This window comes from Paroedura picta, chromosome 7 (assembly GCF_049243985.1).
Source record: "Paroedura picta isolate Pp20150507F chromosome 7, Ppicta_v3.0, whole genome shotgun sequence".
In the NCBI taxonomy this organism is placed as follows: domain Eukaryota; kingdom Metazoa; phylum Chordata; class Lepidosauria; order Squamata; family Gekkonidae; genus Paroedura; species Paroedura picta.
Window position 1 is genome coordinate 102,621,858 of NC_135375.1, and position 17,338 is coordinate 102,639,195.

The 17,338-nt window shown below is 50.3% G+C and overlaps 1 protein-coding gene across 3 annotated transcripts in view; it reads right to left on the bottom strand.

Moving 5' to 3' along the window:
* Window positions 1-1,269: 1,269 nt before the first annotated feature.
* The window catches only part of SCNN1A (sodium channel epithelial 1 subunit alpha), a 34,097-nt gene continuing 18,028 nt past the window's right edge, over window positions 1,270-17,338 (bottom strand). For all 3 annotated transcript variants that reach the window (XM_077345841.1, XM_077345842.1, XM_077345839.1), the window contains exons 4-13: window positions 16,682-16,869; window positions 11,883-11,983; window positions 10,545-10,708; window positions 9,027-9,125; window positions 8,756-8,873; window positions 8,570-8,648; window positions 7,764-7,821; window positions 4,248-4,303; window positions 2,863-2,938; window positions 1,270-1,831 (exon numbers count right to left, since the gene is read on the bottom strand). In XM_077345841.1, coding sequence (XP_077201956.1) covers window positions 1,511-1,831; window positions 2,863-2,938; window positions 4,248-4,303; window positions 7,764-7,821; window positions 8,570-8,648; window positions 8,756-8,873; window positions 9,027-9,125; window positions 10,545-10,708; window positions 11,883-11,983; window positions 16,682-16,869 — 1,260 coding nt within the window. In that variant the 3' untranslated portion in view covers window positions 1,270-1,510. The remainder of the gene's footprint in view (window positions 1,832-2,862; window positions 2,939-4,247; window positions 4,304-7,763; window positions 7,822-8,569; window positions 8,649-8,755; window positions 8,874-9,026; window positions 9,126-10,544; window positions 10,709-11,882; window positions 11,984-16,681; window positions 16,870-17,338) is intronic.

Below are 17,338 nucleotides of genomic sequence, written 5' to 3' on the forward strand. Positions count from 1 at the left end.
AGAATGGCTGCTTTGGAGGGCAGGCTCCATAGAATTATGAGGTCTGGAGGAACCGGGTTAGATTCCACACTCCTCCTCCTCCACGTGAGGCCTGCTCAAACCAGTCACAATTCTCTCATGGCACCCGTGTCAAAACCTGCCTGTTTGGTTCTAAGTGTGGTTCTGTTTTCCCTCATGTTTGTTGGTGTGTGTTTGGCTGTGGCTTAGGTTAGGGGGTTAGAATGTTAGGATGCTTTAGGCTAGGTCAGGGCTCTCTGTGGCTCTCCAGATGTTCTCCTAACTGTGGCTCTCCAGATGTTCATGGACTACAATTCCCATGAGTCTCCTGCCAGTATGTGCTGGCAGAGGCTCATGGGAATGTCATTTATGGACATCTGGAGAGCCACAGTTTGGCCACTCCTCAAGGTTAGAATTCTAGGCAGCTTTGAGGTGTGAATTACAGCGGGGGTCGTCAACCCCCGGTCTGCGGCCCAGTAATGGGCCGTGAAGGCCTTGGTATTGGGCCAGCGGCGACCATGCCTGCCTCCCCCCCCCCCCTGCAGCAAGAAGCTCATCAGGCCGCGAGAGAAGCGGCTGCCAAAGCAGCTAGCTTCTTGCTGCTACGGGGGGGGGGGGGAAGAGGCAGGCGCGGCCGCCGGCATGCTGGTGGACACAAACGTGCATGCGTGGAGCTGGCGCGCATACGTGTTAGTGTCCCAAGGTGGTGAAAACGTGCATGTGCGGCAGCTCCGCGCATGCGCATTTTCACCACCAGGGGGAGCTAACGCGCATGTGCGGCGCCCGGGCCACCGGCTCTTCCCCACCCCCGGGGGCTGTCCCTGACCATCAAAAGGTTTGGGACCGCTGAATTACAGAGTTTTGACCATTTGCCCTAGATGTCCTTACGAAGCAACAACGCCCTGTCACCTCTGTTCCCTGGGTTTGATGCCTTTGATCGGGGCATTGCCCACCTAAACTGATACGGGGTCGGGGGGACAAGTGGACACTGAAGGCTAAAACTGTCTTGTGGCCATCTTTGATTCGGTTTCGACCAAACGCTTGCAGGAGCAGCTTGTTATTCTCCAAGAAATAAACTTTTTTTAAAAAAGAAGTTTTCTTATTCTGGCAGTCGGCTGAAACCACAGCAGCGACTCAGCGAGCCTGGGCAGAAGTCGAAAAGCTGAGAGCCGAATACGGAGGGAAAGAACTCTTGGATGTCCAGCGTGGGCTCTCCTGAAGGCCTCTCGCTCGTGCCCCGCATCCCACCGAGGCGATACAAACACACCCCAGTTTGGATAGAGACAACCCTTCTCTTTAATGTGGTTCTCAGATACCTGAAGCGAACACAGCAAAGGAAAGCTGGGCCAAAGGCTGATTCCAGTAGGGCCGGTGTGTCCTTGCCGTTTCCTTATAGGCCTTTCCAGTTCCCCCTGCCTTGTGGAGATGTAAAGCTTATAACCCGGAGGTGGGCCGCAGGAGCCGAGCCCCTCTTTAAGCCACGAGGCACAGCCAGCCGGAGCAGGGCCAGGCCTCACTCTCTTCCCCCACAGGGAAAACTGTGCACGGCCAGCGCTTCCAGGCTGTTGTAGGACGGCAGCGTGGCCACCCCGGAGGTGACGGGCAGATGCGGCGGGGCGCCAGCCGTAGAAGGCGGGCTGCAGAAGGCGGAGTTGTCGTGGCCGCCGGGGGCGGGGAGGTCGGAGGAGCGGTGCAGGTAGGCCCACTGGAAGGCCAGGAGGCAGGTGACGGCCAGGAAGTCGAAAATCAGTTCGGCCATCTCCACGACGGAGAGGACGGAGGACCCAAACCACAGGCTCCACTGGTTGCCCAGCTGGGACAGAAGCGTCACCACCTGCCAAGCGGAGGGCAGAAAGTGAGGAGAGCAGGAAAGGTCCCCCAAAGGTCCTGTGGTCCCCACTGGCTTCTTTTGGAAGCCACAGCCATGAGGGACCTGGGATCAGAATGCGATGGAGGGCAGAGTGGGGAAGCAGCTCTTTCCCTCTGCAACTGGCATCAGTGCTCTGGGACTCTGCCCTGTTGCGGGGGGCAAGGGTGGAACTGGGGATCCCTTGGAGTTATAGCTCATCTCCAGACTGAAGAGATCAGTCCCCCTGCAGAAAAGGGCTGCCTTGGAGGGTGGACTCCACAGCATTATACTCCACCAAGGTCCCTCCCAACCCAAATCCCACCCACTCCTGGCTCCGCCCCCGAAGCCTCCAGGCATTTCCCAAACCAGATCTGGCAACCCTTGTTCTCCTGGAGAAGATGGCTGCTTTCTAGGGGGGACTCCATAGCATTAGACCCCACTGAGACCCCTCCCTGCCCCAAATCCTGCCCACTTCGGGCTCCACCCCCTGTCCTGTGAGGTAGGTAGGGCTGAGAGAGCTCTGAGAGAACTAGGACTGGCCCAAGGCCACCCAGCAGGCTGCATGTGGAAGACGAGCAGGGTTCTCTGGATTGGTACCATAAGGCCCCTTAGGTACCATGTGGCCCCTCAATGGGAAAGGCCCCTCAATGGTACTGCAGTGTGGCAGTTTTCAAAATGGCGACTGTGAAAGAGGGTTTGTAATTTTTTCTTTAAAGCCTACCCTTATTTGGTCAGGGTGACCCAACCCCTTCTAAAGTGGCCAATGATGGACCTGGAGGGGGTAGGAAGCCATTTAAACCTTTGCCGCCCGAGGTGCCCTCCCACTTCCTGGTCCTTCGAAGCCTGAAAAATATTTCAGTGGACCTTCCATGGTCAAAAGGTTGAAAAAGAATGCTCTAGGGCAGGGGTGGTCAACCTGTGGTCCTCCAGATGTTCATGGACTACAATTCCCATGAGCCCCCGCTCTAGGGCAAGCAGGGCAGTGGGTGCTGAGCAATGACAGACAGAATACCTACCGTGAATGCTGGAGTCTCCCCGTTGCTTTTATAATTCCACTCCTGAAAAAATATATTCACTTTGGCAATTCCGCTCCTAGTAATGAGAGAGGGATCGAGTGAACCTCGCTCTGCAAGAACGGGCTACTTCATCACGGTCCACTGTGCATCTCTCTCCCCCCCCCCGTACTTCTTCCATTATTTCCAGATTTCCAGCCTGCAGCTTTTTCCTAAACCTGCTATGACCCACATCTGTGTACTGCCCAAACCACATGGAAGCAATAGGAGTATCGGCCCTGGAGTCCTATATAAATTTCCTAGCTGACTTGCTTCTGCAATATACGGGCTCCTCTCTTTTCTGTTCCATTTCATCAGTCTCGGACTCTTTGCCATCAGAAGGAAATTGTGTGGCCTGGGGATCATGCCCCCATATTGCGCCTCTAAGAGGTTTTTGGGTGCATGTTGGCTTCTGCTATGAGCCTCTTGTGGCGCAGAGTGGTAAGGTAGCCGCCTGAAAGCTTTGCTCATGAGGTTGGGAGTTCGATCCCAGCAGCTGGCTCAAGGTTGACTCAGCCTTCCATCCTTCCGAGGTCGGTAAAATGAGTACCCAGCTTGCTGGGGGGTAAACGGTCATGACTGGGGAAGGCACTGGCAAACCACCCCATATTGAGTCTGCCATGAAAACGCTAGAGGGCGTCACCCCAAGGGTCAGACATGACTCGGTGCTTGCACAGGGGATACCTTTACCTTTACCTTTACTGGCTTCTGTCGCTAAAATAGCCCGTCCTCATAACGCAAAGAACCTCCCTGGACTTTCCTCCACCTTCAGAAAAACCCAAGAAGTCTCCCTTTGGGGTCTGCAGGGGGTCTCCCCACCATCGGCAGATGTTTGGCTTGGAGCCTCCTAACATTTTGCGGAGCTCCCCTACATTTTGGGATCAGCCCCAACCATGGTAGCCACAAATGCAAAGCATGCAAAGGTAAGCGATTGCCAAAAATACAGGGAAACACCTGTGTGAAAAGGCTACAGATCATGCATTGTATGTAATCCTCAGTTCAGCAGTAGAAATAAAAACACTGCTGAGCCTTGTACATTTTGTCTTGAAGACTGGTCTTTATTTAGCAGTCTTGGCCACTGAAGAAAGTTTTGAAAGGACTTCTTGGATCACTCCTTTTATTCAATTGTTCCTGAAATCTCAGCCTGGATTCGAGCCATCTGGCTAAAGTGGTAAGCCAGGCTTCTCTCCCTGGGCTGGATGGCATCTTCTGCCCCATTTTCTGGAAGTCTGCTTCTGTTCCCCACCACCCTTTTGCTGGTTGGCATCTGCCTGCCCCTGGAATTCTCTCCCTAAAACCCTCCTTTGGAAATTGTCAATCCACATTTTGACACTAGATGGAGCTCTTACCTCTTGGAGGTGATGTTGTACTTATTCTGCTTATTCAGCATGTGGAAGACCCAGGACTGGGAAAACAGGAGACAGAAACTTGTTATGTCTATAAGGCCCTTGGAGCTGGGGAATATTATCATTATGCTGTGTACGAGTCCATGACCCACTCTCTACTTATATCTGCGGTCTGGTTGTCTGAAATAGCGTGCTGTGCACACAAGAAGCTTACACCATGAATAAAGCTGGGTTGGTCTTCAAGTTGCCATGGGACTCAAGCTTTGTTCTAGGGCAAGGAAGAATTGCGTAATGCCAGAAAAGACAAACACACACTGTCTAGCTGCAGGCTATGCGTCGCACCTAGATTCGAATCCTGTAGCACCTTCAAGACTGAGAAGATTCTGAGAGTCTTTGTCAGATACAAGCTTAAATGCCTATAACTGGGACGTGATGTCATTTTTAAAAAGTGCTCCGGAAGGGGGAATTAAGAAGAAAAAGAAGAAAAAGAAGAAGAGGCTTTTTTATACCCCACTTTTCACTACCCAAAGGAGTCTCAAAGTGGCCTTCCCTTCCTCTCCCCACAACACATATCCTGTGAGGGAGGTGAGGCTGAGGAAGCCCTGATATTACTGAAGAAGAAGAGTTGATTCCTATATGCTGCTTTTCTCTACCCGAGGGAGTCTCAAAGTGGCTTCCCATTGCCTTCCCTTTCCCCACCCCACAACAGACACCCTGTGTGGTAGGTGAGGCTGAGAGAGCTCTGACAGAACTGCTTTGTGAGAACAGCTCGAACAGAACTGCGACAAGCCCAGCTGGCTGCTTGTGGAAGAGTGGGGAATCGAACCCGGAACTCCAAATTAGAGGCTGCCGCTCTTAACCACAACATCGAGCAGAGGGAGAGGGATTGCTTCATCCTTCCTGTGTTCCCAGGCTAGCCTGAGCGCCTTGGATCCTGGACGCTAAGCTTGGTTAGTATCTGGATGGGGAGACCACCATGGAATTCGAGGGTTGCTAGGCCGAGGAAGGCGAGGGGAAACCACCTCTCGACTGCTCCTGCCTTGAAGACTATAGGGCACGGGGGCCAAACTGTGGCTCTCCAGATGCCCAAGGACTACAATTATCACGAGCCCCAGGCAGCATGCAGCATGCCATATGACAGGGGCTCATGGTAATGGTAGTCCATGGACATCTGGAGAGCCACAGTTCACCCACCCCCTGCCGTTAGGGGTAGCCGCAAGTTTGTTGCAATTTGACAGCACTTTGCACCCACATCCATGTTCCTGCACTCCATCCCCCTGACCATTTACCCTGGAACAAGCATCCCCTGTTATGTAGTCACTCTAAGTTTCCCCTATCTCTGGCAGCTTTTTAGTTTGCAAAGCAAATGCCTTTGTGTGGGATCTAGACAGCAACTCAAATTATTCTAAACACTTAGGTCGAATTCTGGAGTTCTCTTGGGATTACAGATGCTCTCTGGGATACAGAGATTGGTTCCTTTGGGGGAAACGGCATTGGAGGGTGGACGATGGGCCCCTGGCCAGGGTATTTTTATTGGGTGGAAGGCGAACTGGCACAGTGGTTTGAGCACACCATTATTTATTTACTATGTGTGTGTGTGTGTGTGTGTGTGTGTGTGTATGTATGTATGTATGTATGTATGTATGTATTCATTCATTTATTATGACTGAGCTATGAGTCTCTGCAAGGAATCGTCCGGCAACAAAGCGCAGACCATTTCACTTAAAACCAAGTACCCCTTTATTCACACACAACAAACAGTCCTGTGAATGCATGAAGATTCCCACCTCCATATCATCCCCCTTCCACTTTCCTGGGTTTCTGGGTGCCAAATGGGGATATATCACCATAAAAGTGTCTTTTCCCCTGAGCATGAAATGAGGCTTTGCTAACAGAGATCACAATAGAAGGTGCATTTTGGCAGGATGGATAGCCCCTTTGATTCACAACACCATCATCCAGGGCTAATCCTAGTGCGAGTAGAAGATCAGATGGGGCTCCCCCCTTAAAAATATGCTTCCACGCTTCCATTGGCGAGGTCGGTTGTCACACCCCTCTCTTAGCCACCCCAGCTCTTAGTGGGGGCTGTTAAGATAGAGGATTACTATTTACGCTGTACGGTTTTTGTATTTTTCTGTAATTTTATGGGGTTTTAATGGGGCTCTTAATTGGGGGTTGCATTATTGTTCTGAGTTTTGTATGTAATCCGCCACAAGCCAGCCTGTCCAGGAGTGGCAGGCAATAAATACAACAACAACAATAACAACAACAACAATAACAATCTTCCATTGAGCTCAGTCCACCCCAAAGCCCCTAGCCCTGCTCTGGTTTCTTTCCCCATAACTTGCTATAAGGACAATAAAAGCAGAGTCTAGTAGCACCTATAAGAAGTTAAGGGTAGCTGTAGGCAATGTGCAATAGAGTTTCCAGCCTCCAGGTGGATTCAAGTGTGCAGCCGGGTTGCTCTGAAGCAGCAGCACAAATTTAGAGTCCAGCGGTGCCTTTAAGACCGACCACATTTTATGAATAACTCCCGACGCCCAGTGCTGCTAGGAATGAAACTTTGTGGGTCTGAAAGGTGCCACTGGGCTTTAAATTTGTTCTGCCTCCAGGTGGTGCACTATTGACAAGCAATCACCAGAACAGGAAAATGGCTACTTTAGTTTAGAGCAGGGGTAGTCAAACTGCGGCCCTCCAGATGTCCATGGACTACAATTCCCAGGAGCCCCCTGCCAGCATTTGCTGGCAGGTGCTCTTGGGAATTGTAGTCCACGGACGTCTGGAGGGCCGCAGTTTGACTACCCCTGGTTTAGAGGACAGAGAAAGAACATGACCAAGCTGGCAATGGAAAATCCCACAAATGTTCATTGTAGTTCACAACGGTGATCCACAATGGGCTTGGGGTGCAGAATGCTTTTCCCCACCCCAAGTGTTTTCAAGGGCCAAATGCTTTTCCCTACCCCAAGTGTTTTCACTTGCTTCAGAGCACAGCTGATCAAATACCTTGTGCACAAAGCAAGGTACAAAAGGAAAGCCTGGGAGGGAGCCGGAAGGATGGAAAAAATTCCTCATTGGCAAAGCTTGGAAGGGAGGGGGGAGGAGGGGAGAATCTTCCCCTTATTGGCTAAGCCTGGGAGGAAGGCAGGAGGAGGGAAGGAGAATCTTTCCCTTTTTGGCAAAGCCTGGGAGGGAGGTGGGAGGAGGGATGGAGAATCTTTCCCTTTTTGGCAAAGCCTGGGAGGAAGGCAGGAGGAGGGAAGGAAAGGCCCTCTCTCACTGACAGAAGACTTCACAACCCCTAGTGCAGACTGGTGGGGCATGACAAATGATTGGTGGGGGTCATACCCCTTTGTGCATCACCGTGGTTATCAGGCTTGTGGACTATGTCATCATATCTCTCCCTTCCTCAAACTCCACCCTCTACAGACCCAAATCTCCAAGTGTTTCTCAAGTTGGCATTAGCAGATCTACCAGGAGCGCTCTGTGTGTGCACATATAACCCGGAAATATTCCTCTTACCTCAGAGACAGGAGAAGGCCAGCGTGAATATCCAGCTGACAGCCTATATTCTGTCACCCTAAGGAAATGAAAAGTTTATGGCTATGCGGCTGAGGGAACCTCCTGCATATCCAGCAACTTCTTGTCCAAATTATTCTACCCATGTTATTCTGTTATTGCCACTTAGATTAACTTGGTGCCCAATCTATATGTTTAAACTGGGTTAGTCTCACGTCGGGTAAGACCAACTAGGATGCCATCTTTGGGGTATTTTATTTATTTTACATATTTATTGATGCATTTTTAGTCACCCCTCTCTGGAGATTTGTGGAGGGTAACAGCTGCATAGAAAACCCTATTAACGTCCCATTAAAACCCCTGTAAACAACACAATTGGCAGCATAAAACCTCACCACCCCATCCATCCTATCTTGAACAGCCATCTGTCTCAGGATGTGGGGCTCTCCTGGCATAGCCTGAGGAGGGGTCACCATTGTTCCTTGCTCTGGCCTCAACCAAAGATCTTGGGTTATCCTGATATGGGATCTGGACTCATCAGCTAGAGAAATCACATACAGTGATAGGCCTCCAAAAACAGTCCTGGAACAACTCAGTGCTGCTGAATTTCAGAAGAACATTTGCGGCTTATGAGATGCTCTCTCCCACAACCCAGAGTTTCGAAGGCTCGGGTGATAGGACGTATCTAATCTCACATCTCATCCCCTGTTCTGCCCCGTTTTATTAAATATTTTCTTCTGCTAAGCAAGCTCTGTTGGAATTTGACCAGCTCTAGGAATGCAACTCCGCGGGTTTGGAGCCCTACTCACTTGCACGGTTTCCGACATTTGCTGAAGCAGTCCAGAAAGCCCGCCTTGAACTCGGCCTGGAGTTTGTAATAACAATAACCTCGGCAGGAGAGAGAAAGAGAGGGGTGAACATACGACGCGTTAGCTGTCCAATCGGTGCACGTGGGGCGTGTGAGTAAAGAGCCCTAATCCCGCCTCTGCACTTACCCCAGCCTGGGTATTTAGTGTAGTCGCAGTAAACTGCTCCAGGGGGCAACGGGTAGATGTAGTGGCCGCAGCCACAACGTTCCACCATGATAGTCTGAAAACAGGAACGAATGCAGACCTGGGAGAAGGCAGGGAGAGCCCTGAGCAACGGCATCATCACAGCACCCCAGGAAGCCTGCCGTGACGAGGCGATCAGGGTGATCCTGACCTCGGGCCGGGCACGGATGGCACAGGCCATGCGGTGGTGGGGACACTGGGGGGATGAAGATACCTGCTCAGTGTAATGGGACGGGTAGAGGTTCTTCACCGGCACGTCGCTCCCGTTTTCGGTGCAGCCACTGTAGCTGCCCCCCAGGCGATTTGTCGTTTCCTGGCGCAAGAAGTTGAAATTTATCGGTTCCTACTGGATTTTGGAGGGTGAACTGGGGGGGGGGGGCTTATTGGCTTGAGGTCAGGGTTGAGCACGTGGCCCAAGGGCTTTTGGCACCCTAGGTGGGCCCTTAGTACTCCAGCTAGCTCATAAACTGTGTGAGCCCTGAGCTACTGGCTAGCCTGGAGACCCCAGTGGGGCTGGGACAAGGGGTGCCATGAGCCTGCCTGCATTTGGTGCTCCTGGTGTCATTCCATACTCTGGTGTCCTCAGTGATCGCCAGCTTCCAGGTGGATTTGGTCGTCTCCCAGAATCACAGCTGATCTCCAGCCAATCATTTCCCCTGGAGAAAATGGCTGCTTCCACGGGTGGACTCTACGGCACTATACCCTGCTGAGCTTCCTCCCGTCCCTGAGCCAGATGCTTTTGAGGCAGCCAAGCTTTCTCTCGCAAAGCACTGCACAAGGAAGACTCCGCTGCAGGGAAGAGGCATCGGCCAGCCAGCCAATGCGCAGGAGCATAGAGGAAGCCTCCCCTTTTGGAAGGGAACCCTGGTCTAGGCTCCTCCTATAGCAAGAGGGAAGCTGATTGATGGGGCAGGGCATGTTTCTCAAAGCCTGAAGAATGTTTCAGGGGTTTCTTAGTGGTAGAAAGGTTGAGAAGGCTGGGTTAGAGTATACAGGCTGGACCTGGGGTTCCTGGCACCCTACATGCTGAGGCACAACCACACGTGACTCACAAGTCCTTCTCAGTTTCCAGGCCTGCTGAACCAACTTTAGATTGTTAGTGTGATGCATGGACAACACTTTCCCAGCCTGCAATGCACAGAGCTCTGCCTGACCTAACAGGGAGACCTCAGTCTTCACTTGTGGATTTCTTCAGCTCCCCTCCAGGATCGCTTGGAGGCGGGAAAACTGGAGCGTGGGGGTGCAGAGAGGTCAGATAGTGGATCATTTCCCTTTCAGCCAATTGCTAATCGTCCCCCCTCCCCTACAAACCCTGTAGAATCAACAATAAAGCTGTGATTGTCCCAGTGAAGATGAATGGCTTTGGCTGTTTGTTGAAGTTCTCTGGTTTCACGGAACTGCGCAAGAATGGAAATGATTTTATTTTGACCTCTCCTCGCCTGTAAATCTAGACCGCAGAACAAAACTGATCCTGCGGCTTGCAGGTCCTTCCCTGGTCCCACAACCAAGGTTGAGAAATCCCAGGAGATTTAAAAGTGAGGCCTGGACAGGGTAGTGTTTAGAGAGGGGAGGGATCTAAGTGGTAGGTCCAACCTGCAAAGCAGCCATTTTCCTCCCGGGGAATTGATTGCTGTGTCTGGAGATAAACTGTATTTCTGGGAGATCTCCAGGCTATGCCTGGAGGTTGGCAGCCTGACCCTGCGCACAGAAGCCCTTCCCCCCTCCCCCTTACCTTTCTCATACTGATGGAGGTTTCCATGCCGGGACGCACGTTAAACCCCCCCTCGTCCATGAAAGCCGGCTCGTTCTGCCCGTGGACCATCACGCGGGCTCCCGTCACAGTGGAGAGGAGAGGGATGAAGTCGTGCTGCTCCGTTCGGACCAACAGAGAGAGGCCTGAAGAGAGGGGAGGGAAAGAGAGTGGGGAAGTGAGGGTAAAGCAGGTCGCATCCAGGCAGGCCAAGGAATAGAGAACAAGGCAGAGTCCAAAGGGAGCTGAGGTCTGAATCCTGGCTGAGCTAAACAGCCTCCAGAGAATCACCTAATACTGTTGAGCTTAGAGCAGGGGTAGTCAACCTGTGGTCCTCCAGGTGTCCATGGACTACAATTCCCATGAGCCCCTGCCAGCAAACGCTGGCAGGGGCTCATGGGAATTGTAGTCCATGGACACCTGGAGGACCACAGGTTGACTACCCCCGGAGCATCAGAAAAATAGCACTCTCAACTTTATACCATTGAAAAAGCTCTGAAATATGAGAAATAGTGCCGCTGTGCAGAATATGGTTAGGAAGCATAGCTGTGTCTACGCCTACCCGGGGTCCTGCTCCTTTCCACCCCCTCCAGGCCCATCATTGGGCCTGGAATTGGGGTCACTCTGGGTAGACCGGTAGCTGTGAATTTCCTGCATTCTGGAGGGGGTCAGACTAGATGGAAGTCCCTGACTATGTTTCTATAGGCTCCATGTGGTACCTTCTCCTCCATGGATCACAGGCATAGCCTTTCCTTTCCTTTCCTCCCCCCTTTCCCCTCTTTGATACTCGGAGTGACACCCCTCTGCCCTCAATCTGGTTGCTCCTGCACGCTGCTTGGCCCCTGCATCTCCTTGAGCTGGCTCTGGTGCCATGGCTCCACGAATCCCTAAACCACTCATGGCCTGGTAGTGGGAAGGGGTCATCAAGTGGCCGCTAACATCTGGCAACCCCAGCATGTATTCAAGGCAAGAGATGTTCCAAGGGGGTAAACCTTGACCTGCCTCTGCAGAGTGACTCTAAATTTCCCTGGTGGTCTCCCATCCAAATTCCAACCAGGGCCAACCCTGCTTAGCTTCTCAAACATGACAAGATCAGACTAGCATGAGCCATTTGGGTCAGGCCTTGTGTGAACGAGTCCTAGGGGACCCTTGCTGTTACAAGAGCAGGGGACTGCAGCCCATAGGTCTTATCATAACCCCAACGGGAGTGTTTTGTCGGAGGGACCTTCCTAGCATCTGTTACTGACAGCTGGGTTTTATAAAGGAGTCACTCACAGTCTTTTGGGGATGTATCTCACTACGCAACATGCACCTGCTCACCATTATTGATCCCAGGCAGAGAAGACATCCAGAGTGTGCTGGTATTGTCGTTGAAGGTGTAGCAGTTCCCATAAATGGGGTGGTGGAAATGCGTGTAGTTCCTGGAGGAAGAGATATGAGACGTCCTGGTCAGTGGCATTCATGTGACGGAACGTTTCTTCCACCATGTTATCCCCTTTGAAAGGAATCGGAACATCAACTGCAGCAGAAGGGCTTGCCAGCTGAAAGGTCACAAGGCAGCGTGGAAACGTTACAGTGCTTCTTCAAGCTGAATGTTTAGGGGGAAAAGAAGTGGGTGCATATAGGGTAAGGGGAAAAAAACAGCATGGTGAAAAAAGTCAGATCTGCAGTTTCTAGTGGTCCAGACGTAGAAAGGTGGAGGTGATTTGAAGATTTTGTTATGTCTTGCCAAACCAGTGGGCACTTTAGGAATGTTGAGAATGGGGAATGTTGAGAAAGTGGAATGTTGAGAAAGGGGAATGGCATAGGGTTACTAAATCAAGCTCCAGGAGATTTGGGGGGTAAAGCTGGGAGAAGGCAGAATTTGTGGAGGGGAAGGAGCTCAGTGCAATTTAATGCCATGCAGCCCAACACACGAACCAGCCATTTTCTCCAGGGGAACTGATCTCTGCCCTCTGGAGACCAGTGGTAATTCTGAGAGATCTCCAGGACCCACCTGCATGTTGGCAACACTAGGGAGTGGGTGCATCAGCAAAATGGCTGCCATAGGGTGCTGGAACCAACTCCAAAAAGTTTGGTGATTGCAAGTCAAGGGAATGGAAGCAGCTGCTTTGGATGGGCTCTCCCTGAACACCCAAAGGTGATGCTTCTTGTCTTCTTCTCCTGTTTCAGTGAGGTAGAGGAGAACCAGGAGTAGCCCTCTGTTTTTATTTTTATTTATTTATTTATAATTTGATTTATATCCCGCCTCCCTTGACAAAGTCGTCTCGAGGCGGCTTGCAAAACAGAAATATAAAAAGAATTAAAAAAAACCACTATAACCCATACCCCCCCCCCCTCTACAATATTAAAACCCAATTTTTCCACAGCAACTAACAATAATACAACAACAGATGACGGAATAAGAACAACCCTTCTCACTGTTCCAGTCAGCTTCAACCTACAATTGCATCCACCTACTGACATCCCTCAAGGCCTTTTGGGGAAGAGATGCGTTGAGGAAGAAGCAAATGGGCACCCATTAGAGTTGGTGTGGTACAGTGGACAGAGTGTTGGATGAGCGCGTTGGGAGACGCAGGTTCGAATCCCCCACTTCTACCATGTAAGCTTCTTGGGTGAGTCGGGGCCAGTCACATTCTCTCTGCTTAACTTACCTCACGGGGTTGTTGTGAGGAGAAAATTTAGGGCAGGGGAATTATGTTCTAAGCTGCGTTGAGTCCTGACTAGGGAGAAAAGAGGGACATAAATAAATAAATGCAAGTACATGCACGGTGCCCTCAGGAGCTGTGTTGGGGATCCCAGCATCTGTTGGTCCTTCACCTCAGACTTCCTTGGACATCCAAATACTAATCAGGGCTGACTCTTCTTAGCTTCTGAGATCTGATGAGTTTGGCTAGCCTCAGCTATCCGTGTCAGGGCATTGGTTAACATACACACTGAAAAAGATCTCTGTTGGCCCCTCAGGTTGGCTCACTGGTGCCATCCATGGCCTTCGTAAACGGACTGAAGAGCACTTGTGACAGATGAACCCTGCAAGAGAACATTTATTCTAGGAAGGCCATTGTGTGTTTCTTCTTTTTCCCAGAAGAAGAGCTTGGTTTTTATTCTCTGCTTTGCACAACCTGAAGGAGTACGCCTTTTCCTTCCTCTCCTCACAACAGACACCCTGTGAGGGAGGTGAGGCTGAGAGAGCTCTGAGAGAACTGTGAGTGGCCCAAGGTCACCCAGCAGGCCTCAGAGGGTCGTACAGTCACCTCTCCTCCCTCTCCCCACAACAGATGTAGTTGGTGGGGCTGAGAGAGCTTTAAGAGGACTGCTCTGAGAGAACTGTGACTGGCCCAAGGTCACCCAGCTGGCTTCAGATGGAGGAATTTGGGACTCAAACCCCGTTCTCCAGATTAGAATCCATGCTGGATCTCATAAGCTCAAGAGGTTCCCAAAGAAGAAAGGGCTTTCGAAGGACACAGGGGCACACAGAAAGAGGTCAAGGTGACCTCCTCAAGCTGTGTCCCTACCATAAATAAGGCAACAGCAGCCTCAGGTGCAGATGCGGGTGGCTTAAAGGCCATTCAGAATGTAAACAAAGATCAACAGCATTCAAGACATGAGTCAAAACAGTTCCGAGTGTTTGTGGCAGGTGGGGTTGGGATGGGGAAAGAAAAGGAGTAAATAAGTTATGAAAGAAAGGTCAATGTAAGGTGAGTTGCCAAAGAACTGCAAACAAGTGCTGGAAGAAATGCTGGGCTGGCTGCAGGCCAAGCTGATCCAGAACCACCAGGATTCAGTGGCTGTGGTGTTTGCTTGCTATCCAAGGGGATGCACCTAGTGTAGCTATCTGACACTGAAGGCGTGATTTGGAAAGACTAGGGGCTCAAGGGTAGAGCAGCTGTTGGCATCCCGAAGGAGTTCTGCCCCAGCCATCTCCAGCTAGAAAAGGCATCAGGTAGCAAGTGATGGGATAGATCTCTTCTGTCCAAGAGCTCGGAGAAGTGCTTTTAGGCAGCATAGACACCACTGAAATACCAGTGGGTCTGACTCAACAGAAGGCAGCTTCATGTGTATCTGTGTGATTTTAATCCCAGGTCGGCAAAACTGTTGACTTGTGAACTGCAGCCCACCAGGGGGTTGATATACCTTTGGGTTTGGCTGCTGGCACTGCGAAATGGCTGCAAACGTGGATGCAATCCAAAGAAGAGTTGGTTCTTATATCCCACTTTTCGCTACCCGAAGGAGTCTCAAAGCAGCTTTCCATTGCCTTCCCTTCCTCTCCCCACAACAGACACCCTGTGAAGTAGGAGGGGCTGAGAGAACAGCTCTAGCAGGACTGTGACTAGCTCACTGTGTCACCCAGATGGCTACCTGTGGAAGAGGAGTGGGGAATCAAACCCAGATCTCCAGATAAGAGGCCGCTGCTCCGAACCACTGCGCACTATCCATAGTGGAACGATGTTGCAAACCGCCTCAAACTCAATGGGAGAGAGGCTGTCTGGAAACATCTTAATTATGCGATGTATGAATCCATGACCCATTCTCTACTCATACACGTGGTCTTGTAACCCCCATTTTATTGTCTGCTGAAGTGAGCTGTGCATACAAAAGCTTACACATTGAATAAAACTTTGTGCGTCTTAAAGGTACCATTGGCCTCAAACTTTGTTCTGACAAAAAGAAAAGAAAAGCATTCATGTCCTTCTGCTCTGGTCAGTATAACAGAGGGTTAACTATCCATTCATTCATTCATTCATTCATTCATTCATTCATTCATTCATTCATTCATTCATTCATTCATTCATTCATTCATTCATTCATTCATTCATTCATTCATTCATTCATTCATCTTATATACCTCCCCTCTCTGTGAATGGGATCAAGGTGGTTCACAACCATAGGATAAAACAATCAATAAAACAATGAAAATTGCATGAAATTACCAAAATTAATAGTTAATTATCAGTAGTTAACAAAGCCCCCCCCCCAGCTTTCTTCATAGAACTATAGATTTGGAAGGGCCCATCTAGGCCATCCAGTCCAATCCCCTGCTCAATGCAGGATTAGCTTCAAGCATCCAGGATAAGGATCTGTCCAGCTGCTGCTTGAAGACCGGCAGTGAGGGGGAGTTCACCACCTCCTTAGGCAGCTGATTCCTCTGCTGAACTGCTCTGTGAAATCCCCCCCCCCATAACTAGGCAGTGCTGGGGGTCCTATTGTCTGTTGCCAACAGGAACCTTCCGTGCCTGCAGGGTTGGTAGTGTGTGCCAATGGTGGAAGGAGATGGAGGAAACCAGAGAGGAGAGGAGAGAAGGGAGGCCTCTATGGTGTTAAATTGCCTTGGCCTCTACCATAATCCTGTTGGAAGAGTGTCATCTTACAGGTCCTGTGGAACTGTAATAGCTCCATCAGGGTCCTGATCTCAGAGACAGTAGAGTTAATGAAGCTGGAAGGTCAACCATGTTACAGTGGGAGGGGTGTAGCTATGTGCCTGGTACATTTTAGATGAAGATGCCAATATCAAAATCAATGTGTCTATTTGGTCCTGATCCATCTTAAAAATCATACCCAAGCTGCCCTTGAGTGGCAGCGGAATAATTGTTTTGCTGGAACTCTCTTTCTTGGTACATATGTAAAATCATAGAGTCACGGAGTTGGAAGGGACCTCCAGGGTCATCTAGTCCAACCCCTTGCAGAACGCAGGGAATTCATAACTACCTGCCTACCCACAGTAACCCCAATTCCATGCCCAGATGATGCCCCCCCCAAACCACAACAAGAGAATCTCTAGCGGTTTTTGAAATATCAAGGCTTAGATCCATTCCAGGGTATCGCAGGGGAAAGGTACGGTCACCATGAATCAATCATGCATGTTGCAGAGGGAAAATTTAAAGTGCCCCAAATCAAAATGCAAATCTAATTCAGTGTAGATGGGAGGGATTCATTTGAACTGGGATGGGGTAAAGAGCTCTGTGCAGAATACACCCAGGTTTGAAGATAAGAGCTGTTTTCATTAATTCATTCATTCATTCATTCATTCATTCATTCATTCATATTTTTATACCACCCTTCCCTATGGCTCTGGGCAGTTTACATAAAACATTTTGGAACATTTACATTTTGGGACTCACGCTTTGTTGCAGGAAGCCTCATTAAAGCGACAGGCGTAAATGAAGCTCTCAAAGTTGGATTCGTCGACATCCTTGGAGGCGGGGACCCGGGCCAGGATGTTGATGTAATGGAAACTGTACCACTCTCGCACAGCGTCTACCCCTGATGAGTACATTTGCTGGAAACAATCAGTCTTGTTTTCATTCCACTGGGAAGTGAATGAAGAATCTTGTCAGGACAACCCCTCCAAGACAAAAGTGATGGAGTGTGGCAACAAAGATGAGCGATGGGCATGAACCGAACCACAAAATAAAATTTGTCATGAATTGTACCCTGTTAGTGGTTTGCAAATTGAAGTTCATGGCGGGTCTACTCTCATGAACTTCCACAAACTTATAAATCAGTGGTTCTCATCCTGGGGGTCGGAACTCCTTTGGGCAGGGCAAGCAGCTTGGCCGGGGGAGCGCCACCCACACAACAGCCTTGCGGGGTAGATCGAGATAGAGCATTCACCTGTCTGGAGCAGCGGAAAAGAGCGAGATCGGCATGGTGGGACAAGAGGCAGAGCTGAACTGAGAACCCCCGGGGGGGGGGGAAACAATTTATATACAATCATGAACAATGAATCTTCACGCCACTGGTCAGTTTTGGTTTAATTTCTGTGAAAGAACACTGGC